The sequence below is a fragment of the Mercenaria mercenaria genome, chromosome 16 (genome assembly GCF_021730395.1).
Source record: "Mercenaria mercenaria strain notata chromosome 16, MADL_Memer_1, whole genome shotgun sequence".
In the NCBI taxonomy this organism is placed as follows: domain Eukaryota; kingdom Metazoa; phylum Mollusca; class Bivalvia; order Venerida; family Veneridae; genus Mercenaria; species Mercenaria mercenaria.
The window spans coordinates 13770592-13785202 of record NC_069376.1 but is presented as its reverse complement, the minus strand read 5'-3'; the positions used below and the strand labels follow the sequence as shown (position 1 = coordinate 13785202).

Here is a 14611-nt window from a genome sequence, read left to right as displayed (position 1 = left end):
GCTTTACATGCTATAGATTTAAATGCCATTTTTTTCACGAATTGGCCGTAAATGCAAATAAAACTTACATATATCAAAAGGGGATTCAATTCCTCATTGATTTATGTAAAAATTATTGAATAATATCCAAAATTACGAATTTTCTGGTGATTTAAACCTATGTATTTACTTTGCATGATTTAAGAAATAATTTATAGCAAAAGAGTGCTTTATTTATTTATTATTTATGCATGATGGGCGGTTATATGCCCGAGTGAAATTATTTGTACGACGTATTACCGCCCAAGTGAATAAAAAGTGTTAAAACACAGTTTTGCTATGAATTATTTCGATTCTAATATGCAGTAGACTGTAAAACAGTAGATAAAATATAGAAGCGTTCTTTCTTTATCGCAACAAAAATATTGACGTCACTGCACATTAATGTTGCGTCATTCTAGCATATTAAGAGTGTTTTAACAGAGAAAAGCAATGAATAGAATAACGTTTATCAAGTGTATGCATATACATGCCAATACGCGCAAGCAATAAATCCAATAACTCTACATGACTGTGTTCTGTGATTCATCCTCCATTATTTTGGTCCTTCAAAGTTTTGACGTTTAGATTGCCAGTCACAAATATAAAACAATCTAAAAGTCGAATTATTTTGACTACAGTCTGGGCCCAGTTGTTCGAAACTTTAACCGGCTGTTAAACTTACCAGCTGTTAAAATTTGATTCAAAATACTATTCTTGGTGGGAAATACTACATTTGTAGTATGATGTTTTGATTTTATTGTAAAGATTATTCAGTGTTCATAATTCTTAAGGAGGTAGGTTACCTTCATATTTGTATGTGCGCATGTCCAACCGGAAGCTAACGTGACGATTTACGACGACGTTTACGACAAACTGAATGTGTTTGTATATTCATTCTTCTGAAAGCAAATCATGAACCTGTCTTCGATCTGATGCTTTATGGTTTGATAATTCAGAAATAATGAATAAATTGCCGCAGAAACGCTTCAAAACAATGTTGCCTTAAAATGACGTCACTGACGTCATGACGTTACGTGTCAGTTACCGCGCAAACTTAATAGTTTTTGTCTTGAAAGTATGTAATTCTGTGCATTTTTTTTATTTTAACTATTTTCAAATAACCATTATTTGCTGAAATATTTATATGAGTCTTTTGCTCTAAATAAAAATCAATATTTTGCTTCTTTTATGTAGTTATATTGAAATGTTATGCGGAATGTAAGAAAATGGATGGTGGTAACCAATGTTATTTGGAATATAGTTGGGTGAAAGGTTACTTGTTACGGCCATTTTCAAATAAAAAATCTAGCAGTTTGATTTGTAATACCTTTTTTTCAGGTTCCGTTGATAATTTGTTACTTATATACTAAAACTAAGATCTAAAATTGTTCAAATTTCGGTAGAAAAATGTGGTTTCTTGAATTGAATTGATGTTACCATGGAAACGAAGCCCGTGACCTATGTATCTAAATGTAAAATTCAAAAGCGTTGACACTGGTCTATTTAAGAAACACAGCTTCGGCTTTTTATTTTCATTTCAACAATATCCATGAGAATAATAGCAGCATGCTGAACGATTTTTCCATGAAAAATGCCAGACGAGGGGTACTGCTGTAAGTATTCTAAGCTGTGAAATTTGTTTGAATAAATGCAAATAACACGAAAATATAACTTACGTTAGAAATAGTATGTTTTATAGCTACATTAACTAGAAAGATAATCTTATTCAATATTTTTTATAAGAAACTACGACAAAAAACAAGATATAAGCTATTTTAAACATCTCTGTTGCCATGGTTACTTTAAACTTTAAGAAAAATAGGGTACCATGTAAAGTGCTTGGTATTTTGCTAATAATATTACCCAAATATTCCATGTTGGTCATTAACAGAATGGCACTGAAGCCGTCGAAAACCCCTATTTTTATACATAGTTGTTTAAAAATGAGAGAAAATGCGTTACCATGGAAACACGAGCCCCGCGACATATACATTTTAAGCTTTTATTAGAAAGATAACGTGCATACTAGTAAAATTATCAATTATGCAGACTTCTACGGATATCAATGAAACTAAAATACACTGAAAAGTGTTAAATATCCGTATTTTCCTTCTTCTTTCAATATGAAATACCTTTGGAGGGTCATGTTCTTCAAACCTGGATAAAAATTGAACTTGAAGGGACAGAGACAAACGAAATTGAGATTGTAGCAGTTAAAACTTCATATTACACGAAATACAAAAATGTGCTGCGGTTCAACTAATTTGAATTTACCCTTGTAACAAGGTAACCTACCTCCTTAACTCATGCATTTATTTGTATTTCTAAGTCTTCTGAGATGTAAACAAAAACCCTAAAAGTTAATCGACTGTTAGCTTAAATCTTCTGTTAAAGTTTCGAACAACTGGGCCCTGCTCAGGATCCATGCTGTTTTCAAAGCCTATTGCAAGTAGAGAAACTGTTTGGTGAACAGCATGGATCATGACCAGACTGTGTGGATGCACAGTCTGGTTTGGATCCATGCTGGTCACAAATGCACTGTGTTGGTTTTCTCATTGTGCGACTCATTTAAAAATTGACTAAAAATCTTAACGAAAATGCTCTTTTTTGCCTTTCATATAAACTGAGGTAAAATTGATGTCTCGAAAATTTTGGACATTGTTATCAAGGTATTACTGTGTATTTTTAGCTCGACTATTCGAAGAATAAGTAGAGCTATCCTACTCACCACGGCGTCGGCGTCACACCTTGGTTAAGTTTTTCGTACCAGTCCACATTTTGACAAAGTCTTTTGAGATAAAGCTTTGAAACTTTCAACACTTGTTTCCATCATCATGGCCAGTTATAGGCAAGAGCACATAACTCCATCAAGGATTTTGGCTGAATTCTGGCCCCTTTTGACTTAGAAATCATGGTTAAGTTTTTTGTACCAGTTCATACTTTGACAAAGTCTTTTAAGATAAAGCTTTGAAACTTTCAACACTTGTTTTCCATCACCATGGCCAGTTATAGGCAAGAGTACATAACTCCATCAGGGATTTTGGCTGAATTATGGCCCCTTTCGACTTAGAAATCTTGGTTAAATTTTTCGTACCAGTTCATATTTAGACAAAGTCTTTTGAGATAAAGCTTTGAAACTTTCAACACTTGTTTACCATCACCATGTCCAGTTATAGGCAAGAGCACATAACTCCATCAAGGTTTATGTCTGAATTATGGCCCTTTTTGACTTAGAAATCTGGGTTAATATTTCGTACCAGTTCATATTTTGACAAAGTCTTTTGAGATAAAGCTTTGAAACTTTCAGCACCTGTTTACCATTACTATGTCCAGTTATAGGCAAGAGTACATAACTCCATCAAGGATTTTGGCTGAATTATGGCCCCTTTTGACTTAGAAATCTTGGTTAAGTTTTTCGTACCAGTTCATATTTTGACAAAGTCTTTTGAGATAAAGCTTTGAAACTTTCAACACTTCTTTACTACCACCATGACCAGTTATAGGCAAATGTACATAACTCCATCAAGGATTTTGGCTGAATTATGGCCCCTTTCTACTTAGAAATCTTAGTTAAGTTTTTCGTACCAGTTCATATTTTGTGTAAAGTGTTTGACATGTGGCTTTGAAACTTTTATCACTTATTCAGTATAATAGTCTATATCTGTATGAAAGAGTACATAACTCTATCATCTATTTTGGCTGAATTACAGCCCTTTTTGGACTTGGAAATCTATTCTGTTTTCATACAAGTCTATGTTTTGTCAAAACTATTTTACATATAGCTTTTAAACTTTGAACACTTGTTTATCATTATGATTTCCATCTGTAGGCAAGAGTACATAACTCTGACAACTATTTTGGCTGAATTGTGGCCCTTTTTGGACTTTGAAATTAGTTCACACATTGCTATTTAGTACAAGACTTATCGAAATCCACAAATACTGGAACATTGTCTAATCTATTTTTTTCTTTTGTCTGAATATCTATGTTAATATTTTGACCCCGTTATTCAATCAATTCTTCGAATAGTCGAGCGCGCTGTCATCAGACAGCTCTTGTTAAAACAAGACATCTAGCTGGGACAGTAAAAATATCTAGTTCTTTTTAGTCACAAAAGTTTAAACTTGTAAGGTTTTACCGGTATTCAGATTTAATTACTTTATTAAACCATATCACTTTAATCCATAACTGCAAGAACAAAGGATTTCTACATTTACAATAAAAATGTTGAAGGTTTAGAATTCTGAAATTCGAATACTCCTGTTATTTGAATATTTTGTCCAGACAGATTATAAAGTTATTCTGATAACTGAAATCCACTGTATCACTTTTTGATGGTGTCGATCGAAAATCCGGAATAACGAAAATGCCTTTTTTTCTTTGCCAAATTATAGTGATCAGCATTTTCCCATGCACATTTTCTCAAAATCTTGGGTCAATTAGCCAATGAGAAAGGGGTGAAACATGAAGAAATAAAATACCGAATAATGAGATAGATAGAAAATGACGAATTATTAATTTGCTGAGTGGAAAAAAAATCTGAAGAGTGTCAATATCAACACTTTCATAAGATACAAGGGTCATTTCAATAGTCAAGCATGTAGCACATCCAAATACCAATCAGCATTGCAAGTATGGATGTTCTGTGTTGTTTACTTATTTCAGAAATTGATCAGAAAATTCATTATTTGGTATTTATGTTTGATTTGGAAAAAGCTGGAAACACTAAAAATTAGTTTTTTGCTGCTCCTGAAAACCACTTTTTTTATTTTTTGGGAATTTGGATTGACGCTGTGACGGTTGTTTTGTTTGAAAGTTTGTCAGGGGAGGTAACTAGAATCACAGATACTAGTCTTTCATTTGTTGTGTTCTAGTGTAAGCAAAATTCATGCAAAACAGCGTAAATTGTATGCTGACTGTCAAATATACCTATTTATTTCTTTTTATATTTCAGAAACCAGAAAAGCCATCATGGACAGGAGTGTGGGATGCCACCTATTACAGACCTGCATGTCCCCAGTTACCCTGGCTGGTGAAACAGACAGTGCCAGGCTTCAACAGAGCTCAGAACACCAGTGAAGATTGTCTCTATATGAACATATTTGTGCCTAATGTAAGCTATAGCTGTAATGTTGATGAAGTGCACCTTTAATTCAGTTTAGAGTCCCAGAGTTTTTGCTCAAGAACGTCAGCAACATAAGCAAGCTGCAAGCAACACAAGCAAGACAATATGACAGCTTAATGTAGATGCAAATTAAAACAAAATGTTTATGTTAATAAGTAGAATGTCTGTAGACAAGTGAAGTCGCTAAATACAGATGCTGCAGTGCTGTATAGATCAGGCTAACTGTATCACAACAGTATAGTAGCATTGTTTGTTAATGTAGAGCTGTTTTGCCCTTTAATGGCCCTTTATGTATTATTTGACGTTGAGTATTTTAAACCATTTCGTGTTTCTCTCTTTACCATTAATGATGTTATTACAGTAAAAAATGTTGAGTTTACTAAGAAAATACACACCATTGAATTTCAATATTCTGCTCTAAAGCATGATATAAAGGATCTGAAATATTTGTTAATCTTTTTTGCATTTTTCAGAAAACAGATGAGAGACCTGTGGCAAATCCTCCACTGTACCCGGTCATGGTGTTTATCCACGGTGGAGGCTGGACAATGGGTGCCTCCCAACAGTACCCCGGGGTGTTTCTGGCAGAACGTAAAGTGGTAGTTGTTACTTTCAACTACAGACTTAATGCACTTGGTATGTAGATTTCAAAAAAGGAACTGTATCACTTGCTTATATAGTATAGTGTTTCCTGCAGACTCTAAAAGGGGTATGGTGCTTCTCTTTTTAATTCGGGGTTTGGCATTGAAAGGGCATTTGACTAAATACGCTTGCCAGAGTTATTCAACATACTATTTTCATATTGCATTTGAGAATCTTTCATAATGGTAGATATTTTGTATTATTCTTTAGATAATGCCTGCTGTGTTGTGAAAGAGCTCTGCTTTCTTTTGTTCAAAGATGACACTGGTAATTCATACTTTAATTCATACATTCTTATTCTGTTACCCTCATGAAGTGTTGGCTTTTTTCAGGGACAAATATCAAAATTTAATAAGTAACAAGTTTTTAGCTCACCTGTCACATAGTGACAAGGTGAGCTTTTGTGATCACGCGTCGTCCGTGCGTTCGTCCGTCCGTCCGTAAACTTTTGCTTGTGACCACTCTAGAGGTCACATTTTTTGTGGGATCTTTATGAAAGTTGGTCAGAATGTTCATCTTGATGATATCTAGGTCAAGTTCGAAACTGGGTCACGTGCCGTCAAAAACTAGGTCAGTAGGTCTAAAAATAGAAAAACCTTGTGACCTCTCTAGAGGCCATATATTTCACAAGATCTTCATGAAAATTGGTCAGAATGTTCACCTTGATGATAGCTAGGTCAAATTCGAAACTGGGTCACGTGCCATCAAAAACTAGGTCAGTAGGTCTAAAAATAGAAAAACCTTGTGACCTCTCTAGAGGCCATATATTTCATAAGATCTTCATGAAAATTGGTCAGAACGTTCATCTTGATGATATCTAGGTCAAGTTCGAAACTGGGTCACGTGCCATCAAAAACTAGGTCAGTAGGTCAAATAATAGAAAAACCTTGTGACATCTCTAAAGGCCATATTTTTCATGGGATCTGTATGAAAGTTAGTCTGAATGTTCATCTTGATGATATCTAGGTCAAGTTCGAAACTGGGTCACGTGGGGTCAAAAACTAGGTCAGTAGGTCTAAAAATAGAAAAACCTTGTGACCTCTCTAGAGGCCATATATTTCATGAGATCTTCATGAAAATTGGTCAGAATGTTCACCTTGATGATATCTAGGTCAAGTTCGAAAGTGGGTCACGTGCCCTCAAAAACTAGGTCAGTAGGTCAAATAATAGAAAAACCTTGTGACCTCTCTAGAGGCTTTATTTTTCATGGGATCTGTATGAAAGTTGGTGTGAATGCTCATCTTGATGATATCTAGGTCAAGTTGTAAAGTGGGTCACATGCCATCAAAAACTAGGTCAGTAGGTCAAATAATAGAAAAACCTTGTGACCTCTCTAAAGGCCATATTTTTCATGGGATCTGTATGAAAGTTGGTCTGAATGTTCATCTTGATGATATCTAGGTCAAGTTCGAAACAGGGTCATGTGCGGTCAAAAACTAGGTCAGTAGGTCTGAAAATAGAAAAACCTTGTGACATCTCTAGAAGCCATATTTATGAATGGATCTTCATGAAAATTGGTCAGAATGTTCATCTTGATGATATCTAGGTCAGGTTCGAAAGTGGGTCACGTGCCTTCAAAAAGTAGGTCAGTAGGTCAAATAATGAAAAAACGTGACCTCTCTGGAGGCCATATTTTTCATGGGATCTGTATGAAAGTTGGTCTGAATGTTTATCAACTGGGTCATGTGGGAAGAGGTGAGCGATTCAGGACCATCATGGTCCTCTTGTATTGAACAACTGATAGTTAAACTATCAATGCGCAACTTTATTTTGTTACTCAATATTATGAACATATGACAACATAAACATTTCACCATTGATTTAAGTTCAGAGCAAAAGCAGTTTGTCAAATCTACATTCTAATCAATGACTTTGTACCTATATCGCTGAATAAACTAACTTGTCGTCATTGTCAGTATTGACCGTTTTCAATCATCTCTTCCATAAAGAGACATTTAGCTTTGCCGCTGACGTGCTAAAAATAACATATTTTCATCTATAGGATCATAAAATACCAATTTCTTGCATAATCCTGTCAGTTGTTAATCAGGGTCATTCACTGTTGATGAACACACAGGTTGGCCTGTCGATCAAAGCCGCTAATCTGTGGTACAACACACGAAACATGTCCCGTGGACATTTGCTATCCTGGCTGGTTTTGAAAGGGCACTAAGTCTTGTCAAAATAAATACACAAGGCTGCAAGGCTGATAAAAGGGTACATGGCGTGAACGGGCAGTTTGAAGGGCGGCTTGGCGGCACTTCAAAAGGGGCTTGGCGTTGCACCATGTTAAACTCTAACCCTGACCATGCTAAAAAGGTCTGCAGGAAACACTATAATAGTATATCATATCTGCTTGAATTCAAATGGAGAAAATTCTGCATAAAAGAAACTGCAGATGTTCTGTAACAGTTGAGTGAACTTAGACATTTCTTCTTACATGATAATATAACAGATGGATTTCCAAGTAATTAAAGGTAAAACAGTTTGTGTAAGTCTTGCCGATAGTTTCCAGATATAAAGTTCTGTCTTGACATTTTATCTTCAACAACATAGTGTCTTATTCAATCAAAGCGCTCAAAGAGCTGATGGTGGCTGCTAATCAATGTTTAAGATATTACAAAGAAAGCGACAACTGAGGAATTGTTATTATAAACCATAAGATCTTTTTTTTTTTGCATTTTTTTAATATTCGGCTTTGGTTTCAAAATTAATCCTTTTTCACTGCCAGTCATTGTTTACATACACACTGATTCAGTCTTTAACGAATAGTTTTGATCCTTTTTGATTATTTGTGACGAAAACTACAACATAAATTACACCGAATATGTTTTACTATGAATAAATAATATAAGGTTTTTCTCCAAATCATTCAGCTTTTAAGATTTCTTTTTAAAGCTTTTGGGCAGTGTCTGTCATGAATTATTATACACACTGATTTAGTCCGTATCAGATGTGGTTTTCATGAGACTTTTGTGGAAGAAAACAACACAAACATGCACCACAAATGCACCTCAGAATGTCAGTTCTGCAGCCAGTGTATTTTAGAGGTGCATTAATTATCACTCCATCTGTTATACTCAAAAGTTTGCTAGACATAACAACAGGCTTCGCAAAAATGTTGGACATTAAGTCAGACAAACTTACAGCTTTAGTCAGACCGAGAAAAAAGTCGAAAATATGTAACTGGCGAAACGAAACCGTTATAATTTTTATACATATATTTGTATCCAGATATATTGAGACGCACCATGAGAAAACCAGCATAGTGCGTTTGCGACCAGCATGGATCCAGACCAGCCTGTGCATCCGCGTAGTCTGGTCAGAACCCATGCTGTTAGCTTTCAAAGCCTATTGCAACTAGAGAAACCGTTAGCGAACAGCAAGGATCCTGTGCGGATCCGCAGTTTGATCTGGGTCCATGCTGGTCACAAATGCACTATGTTGTTTTTCTCATGGTGCGACTCGAATGAATTTAGCTGAAGTGAGCAGAATATGTCTTGAAACAATTCCATTTTTAAGTTGGTCAAATCTGTTATCCGACGACTTGCTACAGTCTGACAGATTCAAAAAGGCGAGTATTAGTATCATCGCTGCGCCCACTTTCACGGGCTTACAAGTTGATGAAATCGTGATACAATAGCACCACTTAGTCAAAGCGAGCTTGCAACACTTCTCAGCTTGGGCGACCTGTGGGTTTCCACGTTGATAATTCGTGTTTTGTCAGACGAAATTATACCGAATACATGTGTATCTATGCATACAATGTCATATAGTGTCTTTTATTATACCTCACATAAATGTCCAATGCAAATTTCCCATTAGTTTAACTTGAATAATATATCATATTCCCCAGTGATTTTATATCACATGCGCAAAATCGTTATTTTCAATTTCTGCGCAGGTGATATGATCCATAATTTCATATCACATGCGCAACAGCGTAATTTAGTTTTTCTGCGCATGTGATATTATTTTTTCATATCACCCGTTGAGAGATTGATACTTTCGCATTGATTAAAAGACTGAGTCGATAAATTTCAGACGAGGCGCTTATATAATTATACGTTAGGATTAAATTACCCTTTTCTTGTGCTCTTGCATGTGCGAACACGGCCGAATTTTCTTTTTTATGCTACGTGCAAAATATTTCGAAAACAATTTTTCATCAAATATTGAATCGAAACTACCACAATAAGTTTGGAAATGATCTAACTAAGAAAATGAGTGCTCACACTTATATGTTTCATTTAGAAAAAAGAAAGTTATCACCGTTTTTCGAATGTTACTGATTGATGCAATGTTGAAATATTAGAATAAATATAGGGGTCAGTGATATGTAAACGTCTATTTTAAACTAAATCTATCCAAAAAAATCTTATTACACAGCAAAGTTGCCACAAATTATGAGTGCTAACAAGTAAAGACTCTTTAATTCTGTCTTCATTATTTGGTTAGTAATTACTTTTTAATGTTAAATACATTATTATGGTGATTTTCCAGTAAAAGCTTTGACCCTTATACGTTGTCGGTATAATAAAATAAATATTGCATTCCTGAGAGGGTGATATGAAAAATGTTCACCCCTCGAAATATGAATATAGACCGGCTGGCGCCTCGGTCAATATTCATATATCTCGCGGTGAACATTTTTCATATCACTCTCTCAGGAATGCAATATTTATATAATATTGTACATTTGCTGAAGGAAGATTATCCGTGAGGGAATATTATTTAGAAAACATACATGTCTTTGATTCTCACGGCAGGTCATATTGCAAACAATATCGAATGCATTTTAACTGAATGTTCTTTTATTTTGTTCACTCTCGTATTGCTAAGCATGTTTTAGTATATTTTGTTCTTGATATAACGATGAACTGTACATGTTCAAGTTATATCAATAAAGTACTGTCCTGTTCATAAATCATCTCACTAAATTTGCGCTAATTAGTGTTAATTGGCAGTATCAACGCCTGAGGAAATCCATATCACTGCTGATTATCGATTTTCTATAAATAGCCTAATTAACATGTGGTCATATTTTTGCGTGTTTGAAACGAAAACGAGACAATGCAGTCGAAAATTCAGTAACATTCTTAGATCACTAGGGTTGCATTAATATAATATCTTACAATTTGTTAGCTATGACGAACATTTAAGTTTGTTCTGACATATTTGAAAAGTGTTACAACTTGCTGGAAAAGCTATCAGAGGTACAAACTGGTATTGTCTATGGACCGAAAATGTTTGGAAACTTTTCCGTTGAAATTCCGTTTCTATTTTTAGCCGCGGATTATTGCTAGCAGAAGTCATTGTTCTTTATCAAATAAAGCCTTAAATTTCGGGAGTTATACATGTGACACTGCGGTTATTTATTTATTTATTTTGTTGGGTTTAACGTCGCACCGACACAATTATAGGTCATATGGCGACGTTCCAGCTTTGATGGTGGAGGAAGACCCCAGGTGCCCCTCCGTGCATTATTGACACTGCGGTTAGGAAACATTTTTGAACTGTCAGTCTGGATTCCCAGGCTAGGTTTCTATATGTATATAAGCTACCTTTTCTACGTTATAAGCTACGTGACCTCTGGGGCAGTACTGTGCAATAGCTAATCAATATCATCGCTCCAGTTCAGGTGACATGAGGTCATCATTTATTCACGTGACCATAAATTTACATATTTGTATTCATACACGTGGTTGTTTTAATTAAAACGTTGACTTCAGTTTGTATTGTTTTTAGTCGCCGCATTTACATTAAAAATTGTATTAAGGCGTATATTTTAGCTTTGCATATTCTGCACGTTGTGTAGATAATTGTTTACCTGGAAAGCTTGGAACTATTTTTGGTTGTGTTGTTAGGATGGTCTCAAGAACTGACAAGATTTCTCAAACGGAGTATTCTTTTTGACACTGGTGGCAGCAGCCACCAATAATGTCTGGTTCAACTTTGCTATGTTTATTATTCCTGTAAGTTTTGTGTTGACAATCATTCATGCATGCCTTATACCTTACCCAGCTAAATTTTTGTAATGAACTTTTCCATCTTTTAGTTTAGACAGTACCAAAAACCAAAAAGATACTGACAGAATAGTGAACAGTGCAGATCTTGATCAGGCTGCATGGATGTGCAGGCTGATCAAGATCTGCACTAGTCTCAAAGGCAGAATCAATTATGCCAAGCATAATAAGGATTAATAACAGACTTCAAGTTTTGATTCACTGTGGTTTCATATCCTTCATTCTGCTCAAACTCCAGTTTCAGAAGTACTCATTTTCATCACAGAATCACAGCTTAATATAATAACAGGGAACCTTTCTTGCAGTCTGTAGTGACTTGTTTCACTTATAATATTACACATCATATTTTAACTTATTATAATTATTTAATTGCCTAAAAGACGAGGTTATTCTTCAAAAAATCAGTGGGCTGAACTAATACTATACCTCGTCTAATAAGTGATTGACCTAAAGTGTATATAAATGGGCCAGAAGGATATTATTGATTTTTAGTAATTAAGAGAGCGCGTCTGAAGGATTGTCTTATAGATGAGTAAAAATGGTAAGATGTTTGATAAGAATTGATACTAACTTAAATGATGCTTCAAGTAGAGTTTGCTGGTATGTTGAATATATAATATGTGGCATGTACTAGCAAAATATTAAATTTTCAAGTGTGTAACTGAAACTGATTAATTGGATTACACACCTACCGGTATTTCTATACAATGACATATTCAATGGTGTTGTACATTTAACTTAACATACCTTCAAAATATGAATGAAGAAATATAAAAACTCACAAAAATTTAATTTAAACTAACACCTACAAAATTTTATCACATACCGGTATTAAACAATTAGGTATAAAAAAATGCCATAAAGTCTCTAAAATACAGTGTCTTAAGATTTTTTAAGTGTGTAAAGTAAAATATAGACAAACATGTTTTATTGTTTACCAGGTATGACAAGGTTTAAGTTTGTTATGTATTAACCCAAGCACTTTGCTTATCAAATATTTATATTTAACATTGAGCAAATAAAAATGTATTATGGAGCATAATGTATAAACTTATAAACTTTTGTCAGTGTATGTAGTAAGATACTTTGTAAACTTAAAACATTTTTCTTATAAAGTATGCAGAGGCATAGCTAGCAACAAGTTAACATAGCTAGCAACAAGTTAACATACAGTCAGACACATAATATGTAGGACCTGGTTTAAATTATAAGGGGATGGGACCTGCCCCCCCCTCCCCTCACCCCAAATTATCGTAAAGTACTTATTCCTAAAAACTAAGGCTACATTTCAATTTCAAAAAATTATTATTCTAAAGCCAATTGTCAAAGCTTTGTATAGGCCCGAAGGGACATTTTATGTTATACCTCCAGTGTACATCCGTCTGTCCGTTAGCAATTTCGTGTCCGCTCTGTAACTCTTGAACCCTTTGAAGGATTTCAAAGAAACTTGGCACAAATGTACACCACACCGAGATAATGTGCAGAGCTCATGTTTTGGATGTCTCATTTCAAGGTCAAGGTTATATTTAGGGGTCAAAATAATGTCATATCAGGTTGTTTCGTGTCCACTCTGTAACTCTTCAACTGCATGAAGGATTTCAAAAGAAACTTGGCACAAATGTACACCACACTGAGATAACATGCGGAACGCATGTTTCGGATTACTCGCTTCAAATGTCATATATTACTTTGCTTTGTGTTTATTGCTCTTATTACTTCCCTTTTATGTTACTATAAATAGCTTGTTTTGAAACTTTATTATTGGCCATTGGAAGAAACCGAGACCACTTTTCTGTGGTACAACATGGATGGTACAATGTACCTCTGATTTAAGTGTATTTTGACATACCTAGCTGTACCTGGTAAGGATTTTTTTTTGGTGGCCTTTTTTTTTTGTGTGAATTTTTTTTTTGAATTTCTTCCCTTTGTTGTTCTTGTCCTTTGAGCTTCAAAAGTCAGGTTCTTTAAACTTTGTTCCCATCCTTTGATCTCACCCTTCAGGCGTATATTGCTCGCTTGGCAGAGCTCTTGTTAAAACTTCTGGTTTGTGTTTGTTCACTGATAAAATATTTTAATTCATGTTTTTCATTTTACAATCTTTGTTACAGATTGATGATTGACCATCTTACGATTGAAATTTTAAAATCCTTTTATTGTATGTTACACTGGCTTATGATAGCTAAGTGTGTTCTCCTTATTAAATATTATTATTACTATAATTTCAGGATTTATGAGCATGGGTGACCAGTTTTCACCTGGAAACTTCGTATAATTTCAGGATTTATGAGCACGGGTACCAGTTTTTACCTGGAAATTTTGTTTAATTTCAGGATATATGAACAAGGGTGAACAGTTTTTACCTGGAAACTTTGTATAATTTCAGGATTTATTAGCACGGTTGAACAGTTTTTACCTGGAAACTTTATATAATTTCAGGATTTATGAGCACGGGTGAACAGTTTTCACATTATTACTATAATTTCAGGTTTTATGAGCGCAGATGACCAGTTTTCACCTGGAAACTTCATATAATTTCAGGATTTATGAGCACGGGTGACCAGTTTTCTCCTGGGAACTTCGGTTTGTGGGATCAGCATAGAGCTCTTGAATTTGTAAAAGAGAACATTCGTTATTTCCGAGGAAACCCAGGGATGGTAACCATAGTTGGTCAAAGTACGGGGGCAGCCAGTGTTGGACTGCATTTGTTGTCGCCGAGGTCCTATAGTAAGTCAGTTTGTTGTGATATACCATACCTAAAAGTCTTGAAATATATGATACATGTATCTAGATTATAAAG

The 14611-nt window shown here is 34.8% G+C and overlaps 1 protein-coding gene across 1 annotated transcript in view; it reads left to right on the top strand.

The window, feature by feature from the left end:
• Positions 1-14611, top strand: part of LOC123540319 (acetylcholinesterase-like) — a 44662-nt gene that overhangs the window by 1136 nt on the left and 28915 nt on the right. The window contains exons 2-4 of the mRNA XM_053526133.1: positions 4976-5134; positions 5620-5782; positions 14353-14538. Of these exons, the coding sequence (XP_053382108.1) occupies positions 4976-5134; positions 5620-5782; positions 14353-14538 (508 nt within the window). The remainder of the gene's footprint in view (positions 1-4975; positions 5135-5619; positions 5783-14352; positions 14539-14611) is intronic.